This window comes from Octopus sinensis, linkage group LG1 (genome assembly GCF_006345805.1).
Source record: "Octopus sinensis linkage group LG1, ASM634580v1, whole genome shotgun sequence".
Lineage (NCBI taxonomy): Eukaryota > Metazoa > Mollusca > Cephalopoda > Octopoda > Octopodidae > Octopus > Octopus sinensis.
Genome location: NC_042997.1, coordinates 43,071,184 through 43,096,099, shown reverse-complemented (window position 1 = coordinate 43,096,099; position 24,916 = coordinate 43,071,184). Strand labels below are relative to the sequence as shown.

At 47.0% G+C, this 24,916-nt stretch overlaps 1 protein-coding gene across 1 annotated transcript in view; it reads left to right on the top strand.

Moving 5' to 3' along the window:
* Positions 1–24,916, top strand: part of LOC115212871 (pectin acetylesterase 5) — a 67,103-nt gene that overhangs the window by 15,809 nt on the left and 26,378 nt on the right. The window contains exons 4-7 of the mRNA XM_029781664.2: positions 3,830–3,911; positions 6,487–6,632; positions 22,244–22,384; positions 22,539–22,712. Coding sequence (XP_029637524.1) covers positions 3,830–3,911; positions 6,487–6,632; positions 22,244–22,384; positions 22,539–22,712 — 543 coding nt within the window. The remainder of the gene's footprint in view (positions 1–3,829; positions 3,912–6,486; positions 6,633–22,243; positions 22,385–22,538; positions 22,713–24,916) is intronic.

Here is a 24,916-nt window from a genome sequence, read left to right as displayed (position 1 = left end):
GCCAGCCAAGGCGGCGCTGGCAACGTTCGGATGGTGCTTTTTATGTGCCACCGGCACAGAAGCCAGTCGGGGCGGCGCTGGCATCGGCCACGTTCAGATAGTGCTTTTTATGTGCCACCGGCACAGAAGCCAGTCGAGTCGGCGCTGGCTACGGCCACGTTCGGATGGTGCTTTTTATGTGCCACCGGCACAGGCATCACAACTACTATTTCCATTGATATTTATTTCGATGTTCATGTTCTTGACTCAACAGGTCTCCTCAAGCACAGCGGGACGTTCTGGGATCCAGGGTACTTTGAATGGGCAGGGGCTATGCGGAACTGATGCAGGAAGCAGCCCGGGTCTTTGCAGTCACAGCATATCTCCAGAGATCTCGGTCCTTCGCCATTGCCTCAGTGAGGCCCAACGCTCTGAGGTCATGCTTGACTACCTCATCCCATGTCTTCCTGGGTCTACCTCTCCCCCTGATACCTTCAACTGTTTGGGAGTGGCACTTCACACATCTCTCCTCATCCATCCGCAGTACATGACCATACCATCGCAAGCGTCGCTCTTGCACACCACATCTGATGCTTCTTATGTCCAGCATTTCTCTCAAGGTGCTTACACTCTGTCGTGCGTGCACACTGACATTACACATCCAGCGGATCATGCTAGCTTCATTTCTTCCAAGTCTACGCATGTCCTCTGCAGTCACGGCCCATGTTTCACTGCCGTGAAGCATGGCAGTTCGCACACATGCATCATACAATCTACCTTTCACTCTGAGTGAGAGACCCTTTGTCGCCAGTAGTGGTAGGAGCTTTCTAAACTTTGCCCAGGCTATTCGTATTCTAGTGGTGATACTCTCTGAGCATCCACCTCCACTACTAACTTGGTCACCCAGGTAGTGGAAACTATCAACTACTTCTAGTTTTTCCCCCTGGAGTGTGATGGAATCTGTTTTCTGAGTACTTGTGGTGTCTATTGTCCCTGTGCATCTGCCGCACATGAAAGCTATCTTATCAGTTAATTTCCCTTTGATGTTGCTGCACCTCTTATGCGTCCATAGCTTACACTGGGTGCATCTTATGGAGTTTCTACCTACACCTTTCCTACAGATTGAGCAGGGCCACCTGCCCAAGGGTGTGTGTGCTGAGTTCGCCTTTCTGCATACTATAACTTTGGTCTTTGCTACATTTACTCTATGGCCCTTTGATTCTAACCCTTGCTTCCACACCCGAAATTTCTTTTCTAGTTCCGGTAGTGATTCTGCTATGAGAGCCAGGTCATCAGCATAGAGGAGCTCCCAGGGTCATCCTGTTTTGAATTCCTCTGTTATTGCCTGGAGGACTATGATGAATAAAAGGGGACTGAGGGCTGAGCCTTGGTGCACACCTACTTCTACCCGGAATTCTTCACTATATTCGTTGCCAATCCTAACCTTGCTGACAACCTCTCTGTATAGAGCCTGTACAGCCCTTATTAGCCATTCATCAATCTCCAGTTTCAGCATCGACCACCAGATAAGGGAACGGGGAACCCTGTCAAAGGCTTTCTCCAAGTCCACAAAAGCTATGTAGAGGGGTTTATCTTTAGCTAGGTACTTCTCCTGCAGTTGTTGGACCAGGAATATAGCATCAGTGGTGCTTCTACCCGGCACAAAACCGAACTGCATCTCATCTAAGCAAATTCTCTCCCTAATGAGATGGGTTATGACCCTCTCTGTGACCTTCATCACCTGATCCAACAGTTTAATACCCCTGTAGTTATTTCTATCTAGGGCATCACCCTTACCCTTGTAACAGTTGACTATGGTGCTGCTACGCCAGTCATTGGGTATGACTCCATTATGAACTACCTGGTTAACAATACGGGTGACTAGGCCATAGCCCACATAGCCAGCTGTTTTAAGCATCTCAGCAGTGATTCCTGATGGGCCGGGGGCTTTACCTGGTTTCATATCCTTAATTGCCTTAACTACAAGGGAGCTGTCTATTCGGGTAGCTGGTCCCTCTACTGGGTCAACATTTGGCAGGCTCTCCTCCTCCCATTCATTCTCCTCATTCAGCAGTCTTTCATAATGGTTCTCCAAGCCTCTTTCTTTTCACCAACAGTAAAAGCAAGTGCCCCATCATCCATGCGGACACATTTCTCTCCTGTAACATCACTATTTTCTCTCACACACTGTCTGGCAATCCGAAATACCTCATCTCTTTGGTCCTCACGTCACAGGACATTGGCAAACTTCTTCTTTTCTGCTACATCTTTGGCTATGTATACCTGCCGCCCAGCCTCCCTTTTGGCTACCTGCTACCCCCATCCCTCCAGGCTTTCCAGGCCCGTCTCTTTGCACTAATGGCTTTGTCTACTGCACTATTCCACCACCACGTAACTCTAGGTCTGGAAGGGACTTTGCACCATCCACAGACTCGGTCTGTGGCACTCAGCAAGCTGTCCTGTAGGAATTCCCAGCTACCTTCTATGTCCGACGTCTGAAGCTCCTCCTCCCTCTCATCAAATTTCTTGATGAGGATGTCCCTAAATCTCTGACCATGTGAAGGGTTTTTTAGCTTCCAAATCCTTCTTTTCTGGATTGGTTTGTTTCTTGGAGTCCTTCTGGCCTCAAGCTTAAAGTCACTGATGATTAGTCTATGCTGAGGGATACATTCTTCACCCAGGAGTGTCTTTGTATTCAAAAGCGACCCTGCATCCCGCTGTCTGGTGAGGATGAAGTCTATTTGGCTAGCGGAGTCTCCTGACTGATAGGTTTATAAGGTGGCAGTCAGGCTTCTTGAAGTTAGTGTTGCAGATTAAAAGGTTACATGCATCACAGAATTCCAGTAGTCTAGTTCCTTCATCATTTCTGGTGCCAATACCATGGCCACCGTGTACCCAACATGCCCATTAAAATCTCCACCCACAAAGATGAGGTCCTTGCCACTAGTCTTTGAAGTAGCCTGTAGAAGGGTATCATAAAAGTGGTCCTTCTGATCATTTGGTAGTCCCGCTTGTGGGGCATAGGCGGAGATAATCGTAGCTGTGCCACTCTGTAGGATCAACCTGAGCTTAAGCACTCTATCGCAAACCCTGACTACCTCTATGACCTTATCCACCCATTTCTCCGCAAGGAGAATGCCTACACCCCCCTACACCTTCCATGTTACCTTGCCAGAAGACTTTGTACCTAAGTGCCTTGCCTGTAAGGACCCTAGCTGAAGCACCTCTCCATCTTACCTCTTGTATGCAGCATACATCAACCTGTCTTCTCTCAAGCATCTCTACAATCTCACTAGACCTACCTTTCAATGTACCAACATTGACAGTGCCAACTCTGAAAACTGGGGAGGAGGGGAGCAATTCAGCGCCTAAAAAGAAGAGGGTTGTTGTGGTGGTGATCATCTTCGTGGCATTTTTCATCTGGGTGCCTTTGTACTATATTGAAATTAGTAAACTCATAATATCTGGTTGCTTCCCCTTGGAAGTTCTTAGCCCTCAGGTACCTCCTCTGTAGGGCCCTATAAGAAGCAAACATCATTAGACTTTCTGGCTGAATTCCTAAGCATGACCAACTAACACTATGGATATTATGGAACCATCTTGTTCTTGGTCTCCTACCATTTGGTTCAGCTTGAAGAATCCCTCTTTGCGATTCTTTCCTGTGACATTCTAATTACATGCCCATAGTACTGGACCGGTAACCTCAATGTGGAGAAGAAATGACTAGAGAGATTCCCTGATCTCTGAGCTACACACCAGCAACCCCAATAAAGATATTTGAAACCAATTTGATTTATTGTTTGTTTCTTTATCCCAATGAATACTTATTCTTTTACCTATCTTTTCCTAGGTAGAGGCTCTTCACAGAATTTCTGGATACTCCATCTTCAAGGTGGAACTTGGTGTTCAACTGAAAGTGAATGTTACAAGAGGTGAGTTCATTTATTTCAATATTAATGACAACAGTTTTATTAATGATAGAATATCATTTCACTTCGATATATATTATGTTTTTGACACAACATGTCTATGAAGAGATTTTTTCTCAGACAAAATGCTTTTCTATGGTGTATATACATTTAGTTTGATATACAAATGACTATTTTATTTAGACACTACTTCAGTTGTATACACCGATATAGATGTATATTCATATATGTGTGTGCATATATATGCCCTTGCATTCAATCTGTCCTTGTTAAGCCTTCTCCACAACATTTCCTAACACCCGTCCCTCCATAACTCTACTAACTATGGCACTAGTTACTCAGCTGTAATTGTGTAAGAGATCTGCTCATATTCGTGTCACCAATCATCCCTCTCTTTGGCACCACTTCCTTTTGTCACCCATCCCACATTCTCATTATTATTACTTATCTCTTTATTTTCCATTGAACACTTATCTACCATCATAAGGACCCCCCCCCCCGTCCTTGTTTCACGATAAGGAGGAAGGAACCAGGCTGCAAGAGTTCTGCAATGCGAATGATCTTTTGGTTTGTAATACTAACTTCGGGAAACCTGCCAGTCACCTATTCACCTACCAATCTAGTGGACACACAAGTCAAATTGATTATATCCTTGCCAGGAAAACAGGGAAGATGGCGACTAGAAAGATGGTCTAGAATCGATGGACCTTAGAGTCAATCTAGCAAAAACCAGAGTTTTAATAAGTAGGAAGGCTGACAAATCACAAATTCCTTCAGGTAGATGGCCCTGCTTGATCTGTAGAAAAGGCGTAGGTAGAAACTCCATAAGAGGTACCCAGTGTAAGCTATGGACCTCAAAGGAAGGCTAACTGGGAAGATAGTTTTTGTGTGTGGCAGATGCTCAGGGGCAATAAAGCCTGGGATGAAGTGGTGAAGTACAACCTTCAAAAATTGGGCCTCACAGAGGCAATGATAAGTGACCGAGACCTTTGGAGATATGCTGTGCTTGAGAAGACCCAGCAAACCAAATGAGACCGTAACTGTGACTTATGCCAGTGCAGCATAACTGGCCCATTTAAGAGTACCCTTCAATCATTGGGCAATAAACTGCTGCTGTTGAGTCAAGTGAAGTCATTGTCGTGGCTAATGACAGTACTGCCTGATTGGCACACGTGCCAGTGGCACATAAGAAGCACCATTCATGTGTGGTCGATGCCAGTGGCACTTAAAAATTACCTTTCAAGCATGATTGCTGCCAGTGCCGCCTGACTGGCTTCCATGCCGGTGGCATGTAAAAAACACCATTCGAGCAGGGTTGTTGCTAATACTGCCTGACTGGCCCTTGTGCCGGTGCCATGTAAAAAGCATCCACTACATTCTCAGAGTGGTTGGCATTAGGAAGGGTATCCAACTGTAGATACTTTGCCAGGTCAGATTGGAGCCTGGTGCAGCCTTCTGGCTTGCCAGCCCTCAGTCAAACTGTCCAACCCATGGAAGAATGGAAGCGATGGGTTCTATAATTCAATGAGACTCTGGTGTAGCTCTGAAGACTTCTGCTTCCTTGAAGTATCTAGGATCATGTTAGCTAGGCTGATCTACTTGTCTTAAAGCTTTACCTACCTAGTTGCTGCTACATTTAACAAGGAGCAGTTTCAACTTTCGCACCCAATGTCATTTGAGAATTACATGTAGACAGTCGCGCTCTGTTCCGCTGCCAATGCCGCAGTGGCTCGGTTTCCGTTTCAATTCAGTGGTTCTCAATCATTTTTTACTTATGGACCTTTTTGATTCCTATTTTACTCTACTGGTCTTCCGTAGCCATTTAATGTGTATAAAAAACATCCTACTGTATTTTTATAATTAAATGTTATTAGGAAATGTATTTTTAAAAACATTTTAATATTTTGTGTATTGTGGAAGTAAAAGCAATTTATTGCACATAAATTTTAACTACAAATTTTAATCTTGTATGGACCCTAGTTGAGAACCACTGATCTAAACCACAGAACAAAAGCTGGGCCTTTACCATGATAAGAATTTTCAGTCACAGAAGACCTTTGGAAGTGCTTGCAATATTTGCATGTTCATTTTCGCTATAACTTCTCATGTTTGTGACTCTTTAGTAACTGTTTCTGTCTTACTAAAACTTTCCATTTCTCTGATCTGTTTAAAACATTTGTCTTAACCCTTTCATTACCAGCCCGGCTGAAACTGGCTCTGGCTCTGAGGACAAATGTCTTGTTTTCATAAGTTTTGAATTAAAATCTTCCACCAAACCTTAGTCACAATTTCTGTTCCTAACACTAGCTTAATGATAACTAAGTTATTTTACTAAATATTTTGTTATATTTAATGTAATTAAAAGAAACACAGAGCATCTCAAAATAAATACAGTAATGAAAGGGTTAAGCCAGTAATGATCAATATCTTCTCTCCATGAACAAGAACTTTTTTTTTATATATACAAGTAAATAATTTACAACAATGAACAATCATAAGACATCAATGCTCATCTGTTGGTTGCTGCTTCTTTATTGAAACCTATTTTCTTTCTTCTTTTTCATTCTGTCCTTTCTAGAAGCTTCACTGAGGTTGGTTCAAGCCTTAAAGCACCAGTTTCTGCTAGATTTGAAGGTTTTATGTCAAGTGATGACTTGGTGAACCCTGATTTTCATGACTGGAATATGGTCTGCTTCCTTTACTGTGATGGTGGCTCTTTCTTAGGTTTGTCTCCTTTTTTTCTCTCATGCTTCTTGTCTCCATGTATTTTAATGATTCATTTTATTAGTTATTTTTTTTATTCTATGTTGTGTGCCGTAAATAACTGTTTTCATTGTTATGCAATTTTGTTCTTCTGTTCTCTTTTGACATATTACCTGAGTAAGTTGGAGACTGAACTCATGTATGTTAGGATCAAATTCACAACAAACATTTCTATTGTGTACTTAGACCAGCAGGGTCTCTGTGGCTACCCTTGGGCTCAATAAACATTAACTATTCCAACTATATCAATATAGTTAATTTTGTTTTAGTATTTTCATTAAATTTCTTGAAATGTTTCTTATGTGGTAATGAATGACACAAAAGCATAAGAAAATTATTGTTTATAAATCAAAAAGTTTTATGTTAATTATACATTTTAATATTTAGAAATTTACATTATAGGTATCAATAACTTATCAATGATGAATCATTGAAGTGAAAGGGTCAATGTTATAAGAACTGTGCCAACCCCTGACTTTGTGCTTTTGATTTTTTGTTGTTGTGGACTTCATTTGTAATGGGTTGGAGAGAGAATTGGTATTCACTAAAAATAAAAAGAACCAAGCACCTATCTACCTTTTATAACATTCAGTTTTTTTATTTTTTCATAACTGTTTTGTCAAAGGAAATGGAAAAGGGTAGCACACGGGATTTTTTTTTCAGAAGCTCTGAGATTGATGGAAGGAAAGATAGAAGTTATTCTCAAAGCTGAGAACTAGCTCAAATGTCTATAAACAGCATAGACTCTACTAAAAGGTAGCCAATGGCAAGGTATTGACTTTAAACAGTGATAGATTGATTCTGCTACACAAGAACAGCAATTGTCCTTGTGATGACCTTCCACATGATATCTAACAAATTTCACTGGCAAGGCTTTAGTTAAAGTATAGTAAAAAACACCTGCCCATATGAAGTGCAATGAGATTGAACCAGAGTCCTGTAACTGCAAAGTAAGCTTAACCAAAAAAACAGAAATGCACTCACATGCACCTATATTCAGTAAGTCAATATTTCAAACCATAAAATACTACTAGCCACAGTAAGACAGCTTAAAGGTATTGCACAATTACTAGTTGACTATTGAGCTATTAGTGTTAAGAACACAACTTTAGAGTACATGATGAACTCTTTAGTATTGGTACCATAATATGTAAAGTGGTTGGTGCTAAGAAAGGTATCCAGCTGTAGAAACCATACCAAAGTAGTGTCTAGAACCTGTTACAGCTCTCCAGCTTACCAGTTCCAGTCAGATTGTCTAACCCATACGAGCATGGAAAGCAGATGCTAAATGATGACGATGATGCATAGATCGGCTGTTTGTGTATGGCTGAGCTCTATGGACTCTAACTCATTTTATGCTAAATTCACTATCACTATCCTTCCTATATTTTCATAGATAATGAGGTACTGTTGGCTTTATGCCTAAGTCTAAAGGACAAAAAATGGTTATTCAAGCATTTTCTCTTATTTACAGAGCACCTGATACAATTGAAGTTATTAGTTTCTGTAATTCTGTCATTGCTAAACATTTATATATGACATTTTCAACTAAACGCTGACCCAAAAATGGGCATTGGGATCCTTTTCTACAATCGCAACTGTGGATATTAATATTAGCATTACTTGCCCTATCATTAACATTTATAGTGTTGCCATTCAAGGTATTGCTCAAATCCATAGAAGTATTATCAAGTGTTATGTATTTGAGTTTTTATAATAGGTATTATTACATCTGTTTATATTGGCCCCATCGTTTTGGATTATGTCATTTGATATTATGCTAGTAATGGTTGCATTTGGGATACTTGGTGTTTCGTCTAGGCTTTATTGGCTCTGTTATCTATGCTGACTACATTGTTACTAGCTAAGAGTGGGTTCTTATTATTATCCATATTATGGTTTCTTACATATCTACTATTATTACAACCATAATTAGGGGTTAATCCACTATTACCATTATTATTATTATCAATCTCGTGGGCTATAATCGTACCTATATTTGGAAGAGCGGAATATGAAACTGATTCTCCTACAGGAGAAGAGTTTGCTACACTTAGGGGAAGCTGGGAAGTTTTTCTCCAAAATCGCCATAAATTTATTATACCTATTAGTAGAGATTGTGCAATTGAAAGGAATTTTATACCAAACCATTTTATTATTCTTAGTAGAGATTGTGCAATTGAAAGGAATTTTATACCAAACCATTTTATTATTCTAAGTATTCTTATGTTTATGAAAGCAGATCGTATCAGCCTCCCTGTTACTTAGCAAACCTCCAGTTTGATTATTAATTACAGTATCATTATCGGTATTTATGTTACTACTGAAATTGGTTCCATACTTCTTATTCTCATCCTCACTATTTTTGTACATTTTACTGTCCTTAGATTCTATTTTATTATTGTGATACATCTTATTCTTTATTTTAATAGGAATATTATGGGCAATTCTGGTAGGTCTATAGACTCAATTAGATGAGCTCTCGCCCTTTTTCACATTTTCTTTTCTTTATTGTGTTTAGTTGGTATAATAATAATAATAATAATTGTGTACAGTGCTCAGGTGCACTACAACTCCTCTAAAGTGTATGTATAGTACATAGGGTAATGTACTGGTCGCTGCTCCAAAATAGAATACTGCCCAGAAAATCACACCTGCAACATCTACGGAACCCGAAAATACGTTCCGTAATCGCTGGGTCGAATGTGGGACATGTCTCATCTCTGTCTGCCTCCAATGTGCCACGAACTTTCAGAAGATCCCAGGCCAAAAAAAGAGCCATCATAATGCTATGATGGATGGACTCTGGAAGATGGTTCAGCTTAAATCTTGGTCTTTTCAGTGTCAGACTTTCTGAATTAAGGAATGCAATCTCCCAATTGTATCCCGCCTTAGATAGAGCAGAGTTATAGCAGTGGGAGTATGAGTTAAATATATCCATATTAGCCAATAATTGTGTAGTAATTCACCTCGAAATGTCTTTTACTAATGATTTTAGTACATTTGGGGGATGATTGGAGGATTTGTCCACATATTTAGCAACCTCGTCCAGACTTCTATTGAGGTAATATAAACCAGAGTTAATATCTAAGAGGTTAACTACCTTCGTATCGTATTCGAAAGTGAGGCCCAAGGTTAAAGCTTTTGAACAATTTTCTTCTTCCTTCTTTCTATGACTATCTATGCAGGACAAGGTAGGTAATCATGCATCGAATTATCTCCCTTGCTCCAATCCGTTTCATTTACCAAAAAGTGTTGCTCTTTGTCCCTCGGAGATCAACTTTGACTTTGATCCTTGATAAAAGGAAGTACCAGACATATACTGAGGTTGATATAATCGAGTAACTTCTCCTTTCTCTAAATTTCTTGTGTCTCGTCTTATATAATGTGTTTTTATCTTAATATTTAAGATTTCGTTTAAGTTTATACTTACATGCCAGCGGCACTGGCAAAGACCATGCTCGAATGGTGCTTTTTACATGCCACTGGCACGGGAGCCAGCAAGGCGGCACTGGCAAAGACCATGCTCGAATGGTGCTTTTTACATGCCACTGGCACGGGAGCCAGCAAGGCAGCACTGGCAAAGACCATGCTCGAATGGTGCTTTTTACATGCCACTGGCACGGGAGCCAGCAAGGCGGCACTGGCAAAGACCATGCTCGAATGGTGCTTTTTACATGCCACTGGCACGGGAGCCAGCAAGGCGGCACTGGCAAAGACCATGCTCGAATGGTGCTTTTTACATGCCACTGGCACGGGAGCCAGCAAGGCAGCACTGGCAAAGACCATGCTCGAATGGTGCTTTTTACATGCCACTGGCACGGGAGCCAGCAAGGCAGCACTGGCAAAGACCATGCTCGAATGGTGCTTTTTACATGCCACTGGCACGGGAGCCAGCAAGGCAGCACTGGCAAAGACCATGCTCGAATGGTGCTTTTACATGCACTGGCACGGGAGCCAGCAAGGCGGCACTGGCAAAGACCATGCTCGAATGGTGCTTTTTACATGCCACTGGCACGGGAGCCAGCAAGGCGGCACTGGCAAAGACCATGCTCGAATGGTGCTTTTTACATGCCACTGGCACGGGAGCCAGCAAGGCAGCACTGGCAAAGACCATGCTCGAATGGTGCTTTTTACATGCCACTGGCACGGGAGCCAGCAAGGCGGCACTGGCAAAGACCATGCTCGAATGGTGCTTTTTACATGCCACTGGCACGGGAGCCAGCAAGGCGCACTGGCAAAGACCATGCTCGAATGGTGCTTTTTACATACCACTGGCACGGGAGCCAGCAAGGCAGCACTGGCAAAGACCATGCTCAAATGGTGCTTTTTACATGCCACTGGCACGGGAGCCAGCAAGGCGGCACTGGCAAAGACCATGCTCGAATGGTGCTTTTTACATGCCACTGGCACGGGAGCCAGCAAGGCGGCACTGGCAAAGACCATGCTCGAATGGTGCTTTTTACATGCCACTGGCACGGGAGCCAGCAAGGCGGCACTGGCAAAGACCATGCTCGAATGGTGCTTTTTACATGCCACTGGCACGGGAGCCAGCAAGGCGGCACTGGCAAAGACCATGCTCGAATGGTGCTTTTTACATGCCACTGGCACGGGAGCCAGCAAGGCGGCACTGGCAAAGACCATGCTCGAATGGTGCTTTTTACATACCACTGGCACGGGAGCCAGCAAGGCAGCACTGGCAAAGACCATGCTCAAATGGTGCTTTTTACATGCCACTGGCACGGGAGCCAGCAAGGCGGCACTGGCAAAGACCATGCTCGAATGGTGCTTTTTACATGCCACTGGCACGGGAGCCAGCAAGGCGGCACTGGCAAAGACCATGCTCGAATGGTGCTTTTTACATGCCACTGGCACGGGAGCCAGCAAGGCGGCACTGGCAAAGACCATGCTCGAATGGTGCTTTTTACATACCACTGGCACGGGAGCCAGCAAGGCGGCACTGGCAAAGACCATGCTCGAATGGTGCTTTTTACATGCCACTGGCACGGGAGCCAGCAAGGCGGCACTGGCAAAGACCATGCTCGAATGGTGCTTTTTACATACCACTGGCACGGGAGCCAGCAAGGCGGCACTGGCAAAGACCATGCTCGAATGGTGCTTTTTACATGCCACTGGCACGGGAGCCAGCAAGGCGGCACTGGCAAAGACCATGCTCGAATGGTGCTTTTTACATGCCACTGGCACGGGAGCCAGCAAGGCGGCACTGGCAAAGACCATGCTCGAATGGTGCTTTTTACATACCACTGGCACGGGAGCCAGCAAGGCGGCACTGGCAAAGACCATGCTCGAATGGTGCTTTTTACATGCCACTGGCACGGGAGCCAGCAAGGCGGCACTGGCAAAGACCATGCTCGAATGGTGCTTTTTACATACCACTGGCACGGGAGCCAGCAAGGCAGCACTGGCAAAGACCATGCTCGAATGGTGCTTTTTACATGCCACTGGCTCGGGAGCCAGCAAGGCGGCACTGGCAAAGACCATGCTCGAATGGTGCTTTTTACATGCCACTGGCACGGGAGCCAGCAAGGCGGCACTGGCAAAGACCATGCTCGAATGGTGCTTTTTACATACCACTGGCACGGAGCCAGCAAGGCGGCACTGGCAAAGACCATGCTCGAATGGTGCTTTTTACATGCCACTGGCACGGGAGCCAGCAAGGCGGCACTGGCAAAGACCATGCTCGAATGGTGCTTTTTACATGCCACTGGCACGGGAGCCAGCAAGGCGGCACTGGCAAAGACCATGCTCGAATGGTGCTTTTTACATGCCACTGGCACGGGAGCCAGCAAGGCGGCACTGGCAAAGACCATGCTCGAATGGTGCTTTTTACATGCCACTGGCACGGGAGCCAGCAAGGCGGCACTGGCAAAGACCATGCTCGAATGGTGCTTTTTACATGCCACTGGCACGGGAGCCAGCAAGGCGGCACTGGCAAAGACCATGCTCGAATGGTGCTTTTTACATGCCACTGGCACGGGAGCCAGCAAGGCAGCACTGGCAAAGACCATGCTCGAATGGTGCTTTTTACATGCCACTGGCACGGGAGCCAGCAAGGCGGCACTGGCAAAGACCATGCTCGAATGGTGCTTTTTACATGCACTGGCACGGGAGCCAGCAAGGCGGCACTGGCAAAGACCATGCTCGAATGGTGCTTTTTATGCCACTGGCACGGGAGCCAGCAAGGCGGCACTGGCAAAGACCATGCTCGAATGGTGCTTTTTACATGCCACTGGCACGGGAGCCAGCAAGGCGGCACTGGCAAAGACCATGCTCGAATGGTGCTTTTTACATGCCACTGGCACGGGAGCCAGCAAGGCGGCACTGGCAAAGACCATGCTCGAATGGTGCTTTTTACATGCCACTGGCACGGGAGCCAGCAAGGCGGCACTGGCAAAGACCATGCTCGAATGGTGCTTTTTACATGCCACTGGCACGGGAGCCAGCAAGGCGCACTGGCAAAGACCATGCTCGAATGGTGCTTTTTACATGCCACTGGCACGGGAGCCAGCAAGGCCACTGGCAAAGACCATGCTCGAATGGTGCTTTTTACATGCCACTGGCACGGGAGCCAGCAAGGCGGCACTGGCGAAGACCATGCTCGAATGGTGCTTTTTACATGCCACTGGCACGGAGCCAGCAAGGCGGCACTGGCAAAGACCATGCTCGAATGGTGCTTTTTACATGCCACTGGCACGGGAGCCAGCAAGGCGGCACTGGCGAAGACCATGCTCGAATGGTGCTTTTTACATGCCACTGGCACGGGAGCCAGCAAGGCGGCACTGGCAAAGACCATGCTCGAATGGTGCTTTTTACATGCCACTGGCACGGGAGCCAGCAAGGCGGCACTGGCAAAGACCATGCTCGAATGGTGCTTTTTACATGCACTGGCACGGGAGCCAGCAAGGCGGCACTGGCAAAGACCATGCTCGAATGGTGCTTTTTACATGCCACTGGCACGGGAGCCAGCAAGGCGGCACTGGCAAAGACCATGCTCGAATGGTGCTTTTTACATGCCACTGGCACGGGAGCCAGCAAGGCGGCACTGGCAAAGACCATGCTCGAATGGTGCTTTTTACATGCCACTGGCACGGGAGCCAGCAAGGCGGCACTGGCAAAGACCATGCTCGAATGGTGCTTTTTACATGCCACTGGCACGGGAGCCAGCAAGGCGGCACTGGCAAAGACCATGCTCGAATGGTGCTTTTTACATGCCACTGGCACGGGAGCCAGCAAGGCGGCACTGGCAAAGACCATGCTCGAATGGTGCTTTTTACATGCCACTGGCACGGGAGCCAGCAAGGCGGCACTGGCAAAGACCATGCTCGAATGGTGCTTTTTACATGCCACTGGCACGGGAGCCAGCAAGGCGGCACTGGCAAAGACCATGCTCGAATGGTGCTTTTACATGCCACTGGCACGGGAGCCAGCAAGGCGGCACTGGCAAAGACCATGCTCGAATGGTGCTTTTTACATGCCACTGGCACGGGAGCCAGCAAGGCGGCACTGGCAAAGACCATGCTCGAATGGTGCTTTTTACATGCCACTGGCACGGGAGCCAGCAAGGCGGCACTGGCAAAGACCATGCTCGAATGGTGCTTTTTACATGCCACTGGCACGGGAGCCAGCAAGGCGGCACTGGCAAAGACCATGCTCGAATGGTGCTTTTTACATGCCACTGGCACGGGAGCCAGCAAGGCGGCACTGGCAAAGACCATGCTCGAATGGTGCTTTTTACATGCCACTGGCACGGGAGCCAGCAAGGCGGCACTGGCAAAGACCATGCTCGAATGGTGCTTTTTACATGCCACTGGCACGGGAGCCAGCAAGGCGGCACTGGCAAAGACCATGCTCGAATGGTGCTTTTTACATGCCACTGGCACGGGAGCCAGCAAGGCGGCACTGGCAAAGACCATGCTCGAATGGTGCTTTTTACATGCCACTGGCACGGGAGCCAGCAAGGCGGCACTGGCAAAGACCATGCTCGAATGGTGCTTTTTACATGCCACTGGCACGGGAGCCAGCAAGGCGGCACTGGCAAAGACCATGCTCGAATGGTGCTTTTTACATGCCACTGGCACGGGAGCCAGCAAGGCGGCACTGGCAAAGACCATGCTCGAATGGTGCTTTTTACATGCCACTGGCACGGGAGCCAGCAAGGCGGCACTGGCAAAGACCATGCTCGAATGGTGCTTTTTACATGCCACTGGCACGGGAGCCAGCAAGGCGGCACTGGCAAAGACCATGCTCGAATGGTGCTTTTTACATGCCACTGGCACGGGAGCCAGCAAGGCGGCACTGGCAAAGACCATGCTCGAATGGTGCTTTTTACATGCCACTGGCACGGGAGCCAGCAAGGCGGCACTGGCAAAGACCATGCTCGAATGGTGCTTTTTACATGCCACTGGCACGGGAGCCAGCAAGGCGGCACTGGCAAAGACCATGCTCGAATGGTGCTTTTTACATGCCACTGGCACGGGAGCCAGCAAGGCGGCACTGGCAAAGACCATGCTCGAATGGTGCTTTTTACATGCCACTGGCACGGGAGCCAGCAAGGCGGCACTGGCAAAGACCATGCTCGAATGGTGCTTTTTACATGCCACTGGCACGGGAGCCAGCAAGGCGGCACTGGCAAGACCATGCTCGAATGGTGCTTTTTACATGCCACTGGCACGGGAGCCAGCAAGGCGGCACTGGCAAAGACCATGCTCGAATGGTGCTTTTTACATGCCACTGGCACGGGAGCCAGCAAGGCGGCACTGGCAAAGACCATGCTCAATGGTGCTTTTTACATGCCACTGGCACGGGAGCCAGCAAGGCGGCACTGGCAAAGACCATGCTCGAATGGTGCTTTTTACATACCACTGGCACGGGAGCCAGCAAGGCGGCACTGGCAAAGACCATGCTCGAATGGTGCTTTTTACATGCCACTGGCACGGGAGCCAGCAAGGCGGCACTGGCAAAGACCATGCTCGAATGGTGCTTTTTACATACCACTGGCACGGGAGCCAGCAAGGCAGCACTGGCAAAGACCATGCTCAAATGGTGCTTTTTACATGCCACTGGCACGGGAGCCAGCAAGGCGGCACTGGCAAAGACCATGCTCGAATGGTGCTTTTTACATGCCACTGGCACGGGAGCCAGCAAGGCAGCACTGGCAAAGACCATGCTCAAATGGTGCTTTTTACATACCACTGGCACGGGAGCCAGCAAGGCGGCACTGGCAAAGACCATGCTCGAATGGTGCTTTTTACATACCACTGGCACGGGAGCCAGCAAGGCGGCACTGGCAAAGACCATGCTCGAATGGTGCTTTTTACATACCACTGGCACGGGAGCCAGCAAGGCGGCACTGGCAAAGACCATGCTCGAATGGTGCTTTTTACATACCACTGGCACGGGAGCCAGCAAGGCGGCACTGGCAAAGACCATGCTCGAATGGTGCTTTTTACAACCACTGGCACGGGAGCCAGCAAGGCGGCACTGGCAAAGACCATGCTCGAATGGTGCTTTTACATGCCACTGGCACGGGAGCCAGCAAGGCGGCACTGGCAAAGACCATGCTCGAATGGTGCTTTTTACATACCACTGGCACGGGAGCCAGCAAGGCAGCACTGGCAAAGACCATGCTCAAATGGTGCTTTTTACATGCCACTGGCACGGGAGCCAGCAAGGCGGCACTGGCAAAGACCATGCTCGAATGGTGCTTTTTACATGCCACTGGCACGGGAGCCAGCAAGGCAGCACTGGCAAAGACCATGCTCAAATGGTGCTTTTTACATACCACTGGCACGGGAGCCAGCAAGGCGGCACTGGCAAAGACCATGCTCGAATGGTGCTTTTTACATACCACTGGCACGGGAGCCAGCAAGGCGGCACTGGCAAAGACCATGCTCGAATGGTGCTTTTTACATGCCACTGGCACGGGAGCCAGCAAGGCGGCACTGGCAAAGACCATGCTCGAATGGTGCTTTTTACATGCCACTGGCACGGGAGCCAGCAAGGCGGCACTGGCAAAGACCATGCTCGAATGGTGCTTTTTACATGCCACTGGCACGGGAGCCAGCAAGGCGGCACTGGCAAAGACCATGCTCGAATGGTGCTTTTTACATGCCACTGGCACGGGAGCCAGCAAGGCGGCACTGGCAAAGACCATGCTCGAATGGTGCTTTTTACATGCCACTGGCACGGGAGCCAGCAAGGCGGCACTGGCAAAGACCATGCTCGAATGGTGCTTTTTACATGCCACTGGCACGGGAGCCAGCAAGGCGGCACTGGCAAAGACCATGCTCGAATGGTGCTTTTTACATGCCACTGGCACGGGAGCCAGCAAGGCGGCACTGGCAAAGACCATGCTCGAATGGTGCTTTTTACATGCCACTGGCACGGGAGCCAGCAAGGCGGCACTGGCAAAGACCATGCTCGAATGGTGCTTTTTACATGCCACTGGCACGGGAGCCAGCAAGGCGGCACTGGCAAAGACCATGCTCGAATGGTGCTTTTTACATGCCACTGGCACGGGAGCCAGCAAGGCGGCACTGGCAAAAGACCAGACCATGCTCGAATGGTGCTTTTTACATGCCACTGGCACGGGAGCCAGCAAGGCGGCACTGGCAAAGACCATGCTCGAATGGTGCTTTTTACATGCCACTGGCACGGGAGCCAGCAAGGCGGCACTGGCAAAGACCATGCTCGAATGGTGCTTTTTACATGCCACTGGCACGGGAGCCAGCAAGGCGGCACTGGCAAAGACCATGCTCGAATGGTGCTTTTTACATGCCACTGGCACGGGAGCCAGCAAGGCGGCACTGGCAAAGACCATGCTCGAATGGTGCTTTTTACATGCCACTGGCACGGGAGCCAGCAAGGCGGCACTGGCAAAGACCATGCTCGAATGGTGCTTTTTACATGCCACTGGCACGGGAGCCAGCAAGGCGGCACTGGCAAAGACCATGCTCGAATGGTGCTTTTACATGCCACTGGCACGGGAGCCAGCAAGGCGCACTGGCAAAGACCATGCTCGAATGGTGCTTTTTACATGCCACTGGCACGGGAGCCAGCAAGGCGGCACTGGCAAAGACCATGCTCGAATGGTGCTTTTTACATGCCACTGGCACGGGAGCCAGCAAGGCGGCACTGGCAAAGACCATGCTCGAATGGTGCTTTTTACATGCCACTGGCACGGGAGCCAGCAAGGCGGCACTGGCAAAGACCATGCTCGAATGGTGCTTTTTACATGCCACTGGCACGGGAGCCAGCAAGGCGGCACTGGCAAAGACCATGCTCGAATGGTGCTTTTTACATGCCACTGGCACGGGAGCCAGCAAGGCGGCACTGGCAAAGACCATGCTCGAATGGTGCTTTTTACATGCCACTGGCACGGGAGCCAGCAAGGCGGCACTGGCAAAGACCATGCTCGAATGGTGCTTTTTACATGCCACTGGCACGGGAGCCAGCAAGGCGGCACTGGCAAAGACCATGCTCGAATGGTGCTTTTTACATGCCACTGGCACGGGAGCCAGCAAGGCGGCACTGGCAAAGACCATGCTCGAATGGTGCTTTTTACATGCCACTGGCACGGGAGCCAGCAAGGCGGCACTGGCAAAGACCATGCTCGAATGGTGCTTTTTACATGCCACTGGCACGGGAGCCAGCAAGGCGGCACTGGCAAAGACCATGCTCGAATGGTGCTTTTTACATGCCACTGGCACGGGAGCCAGCAAGGCGGCACTGGCAAAGACCATGCTCGAATGGTGCTTTTTACATGCCACTGGCACGGGAGCCAGCAAGGCGGCACTGGCAAAGACCATGCTCGAATGGTGCTTTTTACATGCCACTGGCACGGGAGCCAGCAAGGCGGCACTGGCAAAGACCATGCTCGAATGGTGCTTTTTACATGCCACTGGCACGGGAGCCAGCAAGGCCACTGGCAAAGACCATGCTCGAATGGTGCTTTTTACATGCCACTGGCACGGGAGCCAGCAAGGCGGCACTGGCAAAGACCATGCTCGAATGGTGCTTTTTACATGCCACTGGCACGGGAGCCAGCAAGGCGGCACTGGCAAAGACCATGCTCGAATGGTGCTTTTTACATGCCACTGGCACGGGAGCCAGCAAGGCGGCACTGGCAAAGACCATGCTCGAATGGTGCTTTTTACATGCCACTGGCACGGAGCCAGCAAGGCGGCACTGGCAAAGACCATGCTCGAATGGTGCTTTTTACATGCCACTGGCACGGGAGCCAGCAAGGCGGCACTGGCAAAGACCATGCTCGAATGGTGCTTTTTACATGCCACTGGCACGGGAGCCAGCAAGGCGGCACTGGCAAAGACCATGCTCGAATGGTGCTTTTTACATGCCACTGGCACGGGAGCCAGCAAGGCGGCACTGGCAAAGACCATGCTCGAATGGTGCTTTTTACATGCCACTGGCACGGGAGCCAGCAAGGCGGCACTGGCAAAGACCATGCTCGAATGGTGCTTTTTACATGCCACTGGCACGGGAGCCAGCAAGGCGGCACTGGCAAAGACCATGCTCGAATGGTGCTTTTTACATGCCACTGGCACGGGAGCCAGCAAGGCGGCACTGGCAAAGACCATGCTCGAATGGTGCTTTTTACATGCCACTGGCACGGGAGCCAGCAAGGCGGCACTGGCAAAGACCATGCTCGAATGGTGCTTTTTACATGCCACTGGCACGGGAGCCAGCAGGCGGCACTGGCAAAGACCATGCTCGAATGGTGCTTTTTACATGCCACTGGCACGGGAGCCAGCAAGGCGGCACTGGCAAAGACCATATTCGAATGGTGCTTTTTACATGCCACTGGCACGGGAGCCAGCAAGGCGGCACTGGCAAAGACCATGCTCGAATGGTGCTTTTTACATACCACTGGCACGGGAGCCAGCAAGGCAGCACTGGCAAAGACCATGCTCGAATGGTGCTTTTTACATACCACTGGCACGGGAGCCAGCAAGGCGGCACTGGCAAAGACCATGCTCGAATGGTGCTTTTTACATGCCACCGGCACGGGACCAGTTAACCGGTACTGGTGTGGACCGTGCTCGAATGGTACTCTTTATGTGACACTGGCAACGATCATATTCGAATGGTACTTTTTACATGTCACCGGCACAAGTACCAATCAGGTGGTACTGACATTGGCCACAACAGTGACTTCACTTGCCTCAACAGGTTTTCGCAAGCGCAGTTTATTGCCCAATGATAGAAGGGTACTCTTAAATGGGTTGGTTATGCTGCACTGGCATAGGCCACAGTTAAGGTCTTACTTGACTTGCCGGGTCTTCTCAAGCACAGCATATCTCCAAAGGTCTCAATCACTTGTCATCACCTCCATGAGGGCCAATGTTTGATGGTTGTGCTTCACCACCTCATCCCATGTCTCCCTGGGCATATGTCTTCCACAGGTTCCCTCTACTGCTAGGATGTGACACTTTTTCACATATCTGTCCTCATCCATATGCAACACATGACCATACTAGCACAGTTGTCTCTCTTGCACACCACATCTGATGCTTCTTATGTCCAACTTTTCTCTCATGATGCTTACACTCTGTTGTGTATGCACACTGACATTACACATCCAGCAGAGCATACTGGCTTCATTCTTTGCAAACTTACGCATGTCCTTAGCAGTCACGGCCCAGTTTCACTGCCATGTAGCATGGCTGTTCACACACATGCATCATACACTCTACCTTTTACTCTGAGCGAGAGGCCCTTTGTTACCAGCAGAGGTAGGAGCTCTCTGATCTTTGCCAGGCTATTCTTATTCTAGCAGCTACACTCTCAGAGCATCTACTCCTGCCACTGATTTGGTCACCTAGGTAATGGAAGTTGTGAACTACTTCTAGTTTTTCCCTCTGGCATGTGACGGAAGCTGTTTTCTGAACATTTTCAGTGTTTATTGCCCCTGAGCATTTGCTACACACAAAAACTATTTTCCCAGTTAGCCTTCCTTTGATATTGCTACACCTCTTAGTTAGACTGAGTACATCTTATGGAGTTTCTACCTATGCTTTCTCTTCAGATCGAGCGGGACCATCTCTCCAGAAGGAATTTGTGATTTGTCTGCCTTCCTACTTATTAAGACTTTGGGTTGTGCTGGATTAACTTTAAGGCCCTTCACTTCTAGACCTTGTTACCACACCTGAAACTTCTCTAGTTTTGATAGTGACTCAGCTATTAGAGCAAGTTCATCAGCATAGAGAAGCTCCCAGTGGTATCCTGTCTTGAATTCCTTCTGTTATTGCCTGGAAGACTATGATAAATAAGAGAGGGCTGAGAACTAATCCTTGGTGAAACCCTACCTCTATCCAGAATTCTTCACTATACTCATCACCAACCCTCACCTTACTGACAGTGTCCCTGTACATGGCTTGTACAGCTCTCACTAACCACTTATCTATCCCTAGTTTCTGTATTGACTACCAGATAAGGGATTGGAGGACCTTATCAAAGGCTTTCTCCATGTCAACGAAAGCCCGGTACAGAGGTTTATCTCTGGCTAGGTATTTCTCCTGCAGCTATCTTACCAGCTTTTCCCTGGCACAAACCCAAACTGCATCTCATCTAAACTGACTCTCACCCTAATTAGTTGGGCTATGACCCACTCCGTCACTTTCATAACCTGATCTAACAACTTGATACCTCTGTAATTATTCCTACCTAATGCATCACCTTTGTAGCAATTGACTATGGTGTTGCTACACCAGTCATTGAGTATGACTCCTTCAAGTATCACCTGATTGACTATACAGGTGACTAGACTATATCCAACACTGCCAAATATTTTAAGCATTTCTACAGTGATTCCTGATGGGCCAGGGGCTTTCCCTGTTTTCATACACTTAATTGCCTTATTTAGTACCACTGAGCAAGATACTTTGTTATATATTTGTTAATTTGTACCTCAGCTCATGCCCAGCTGTAGAGATTAGGCACCTGGAAAAGTTAACTGTGTTAGACTAGTGTCATTCACAAGCACCATACCACCTGACATCACCTTTGAGGTTATGATACAAACTTCTGTTTTAAAGTTAAATTAAATTAAAACCTTCCGTCAAAATTTCATGTTAATTCATGTTCAAAAACACCAGTTTATTAATGGTTTCAAATTTTAGCACAAGGCTAGAAATTTCAAGGGAGGGGCTGAGTTGGTTATATCAACCCCAGCGCTCAGTTAGTACTTATTTTATGGACCCAGAAAAGATGAAAGACAAAATTGACCTCAGCAGAATCTGAACTCAGAACATAACATGAAATACCACAAAGCATTTTGTTAATGATTCTGCCAGCTTGCTGCCTTATACCAGCTTAATTAATAACAGTTGTTTCGTTAAAATGTTCATTACTTTCAAAATTAACTGAAATTACAACAATGGATTTCAGCAGAAATATAGTAACTGAAAATGGTTAACCTCTGCCAAGACTGAAGTTAAACTCAAGCACATCTACCTGTAAATCATTTTTATTGATGTATAGACGTCCTCTTTGACAACTGAAAAATAAAAGCTTTATTTCTTATATTTATTTAGGAAATCGCTCACAGCCAATTGTGTACAACTCTAGGAATATTTACCTGAGAGGTGCGTCTATATTTGATGCTATTATTGACTTCCTGCTTATTGAAACTAACTTAGGATCTGCTAAGAAAGTTATCCTGAGTGGTTCATCAGGTAAATAAATTTCTCTCTTTCTCTCACTCTCTTTTCTCTCTCTCTCAAATTTGCATCTGTTTGACTTATTATTTTCTGAAAAAAAAAAAATTTTGATTCCTTGTATTGCTTCACAACACATTGATTGTAATTTGTTTTCTTTATTCTTGACTAGCTGGAGGTTTAGCTGCTCTTATCCATGCAGATCATTTACATCAAAGGCTTCAAAAAATTCCTTCTTTCCATGCGGTTCTTGATGCCATGTTATTTCTTAACTTAACTAGCCGTAATGGCCAGAAGAAAATGATGAATATTTTGGAAAATACATTCCATCTTCATAACATTAAAGGTAAGTGGATTATACGATCATGTCATCATTGTCTTTACACCTGCTTTTCCATCCAGTCCATACCAATACAGGTTACACAGGTCTTTGTGAAGCATGTTTTACAATTGGATATCCTTCTTGATACTGTTTTTAGTTGCCTCTACAACATGTAAGGATATGGTGCACCTATTGTAAAAAAATCTGGTTAAGACTAGTTTAAAATGTTATACAGACAAGTTTCCTTTTGACAAAATGAGTTGCAATTGAAAGGAGAGTTGTTGGGGACTTTCTAGTACCATTTTGAGACAATGACTAGTGACCGAGACCTTTGGAAATATGCTGTGCTTGAGAAGACCCAGCAAGCCAAGTGAGACCATAACCTCGTGGCCTATGCCAGGTGTGTAACCAGTCCACTTATGCGTACCTTTCTTTCATTGGACACTAAACTCTGTTTGCGAAGACCTGTTGAGGTAAGTGAAATCGAAATCAAATTCGATGACTGGCATCCGTGCTAATGGAGCGGTAAGAGCACCATCCGAGCGTGATCGTTGCCAGTGCAGCTAACTGGCTTCCATGCCGGTGGCACGTGGAAAAACATTCGAGCAAGGCCGTTGCCAGTGCTGCTGGACTGGCTCCTGGCACGTAAAAAACACCATTTGAGTGTGGCCGTCGCCAGTACTGCCTGACTGGCCCTCATGCCAGTGACACGTAAAAGTACCCACTACACTCTTGGAGTGGTTGGCGTTAGGAATGGCATCCAGCTGTAGAAACTCTGCCAGGTCAGATTGGGGCCTGGTGCAGCCATCTGGTTTGCCAATCCTCAGTCAAATTGTCCAATCCATGCCAGCATGGAAAGCGGATGTTAAACGATGATGATGACTGACATCAAACTTTCATTTTGTACAAATACCAGAAGCAATGTGTAGCTGCTCCTTTTGTGTGAAACTAAAAGAGAATATTTCAAAATTGATGTGAAATGCCAAAAAAACATTCTTTGTTATGATTGTAGAATTGAAATTCAAAATCAAAATCCCATTATTTGTCTGCTGCTTATTATTCAGAATTAGCATCAGAAATATTTTAGGCACAGACATGGCTGGGTTTTGGGTTCATTCCCACTGCACAGCACTTTGGGCCCTTAGCCAACCAAAGCCTTATGAGCTGATTTGGTAGATGAAAGCTGAAAGAAGCTCATAATGTGTGTTAGGGTTGCCTTTGTCTTATCTTAACATTTATTTACTTTTATTTGAAATCAACATTTAATCCTATGGCAATTTTATCATGTAGCACTAGTGCTATTGCAACTTTCTAAACTGTGCAGTGCTGGTTTAAGTGTCAGTCGTTGGGGGAGTTCGTTAGCAATAGTGTCAACATCATCACTTTATGTCTCACTTTTCCATGCTGACAGAGGTTGGATCATCACGTTCTCCTTGAACAATTGCAGGAAGAAGTGCAGGGAAGGAGTTTCTAGAGAGCTTATGTTCAAGAGAGAAAGCACTAGATGTAATAGAGTTGAGTTTGTAGAGTTGGATACGTTATTAATAACAAGAGGAAGAGAGGCAAGTGAGTCACGGGACTGAGTGAAGATGAAGAGCCGAGGTCAATGTCATAGTAGTAGGACAAAGCAGAGCGAAGACCCATGTTTTGGGTGGTCTTCTTTGGTGGTCTATTTTGTCTGTGTAGTAATAACAGCAGCAGCAGTAACAACTGTCCTTGATATGAGGAAACAGTACACCATTGTATGTCTCACTTTAGCTTTGTAAAGGGTTAGTAGTTATTAGGGGCTAATGTATTTTCTGGCCCTGAACAAAAGAGGCCAGGATTTCCTATGCTGAGGGTTTGTAATTGTCAGATCTTCAGTGATGATAAGCCCCTACCATATTTTGGGGATTTTGAGGATTCCAGTTGCATTTTGTTCATGTTTAGATATGAGTGGAGGGTGTATTGTTTTCCGATGCAGATGACATGTAGGTTTGTAGGGTGAAGGAGGCCTGAAATGTGGTATAATCTGCTCGGGAGAGCAACATTGAAGGTGATGGCAAGTAGGGCATTGATATATACAAGGAAGAATATGAAAGGCAAAAAAATTCAAACCCTGGGACACATCAGTGTGGATCAGGGTGAGCTCCTCCTTGACACACTTCAGTCGATCTGGTGTTACTGAAATCATACCATTGTGGCCATTAAAGAGGGATAGGAATTCAAGGTTTTGAAGAATGCTAATG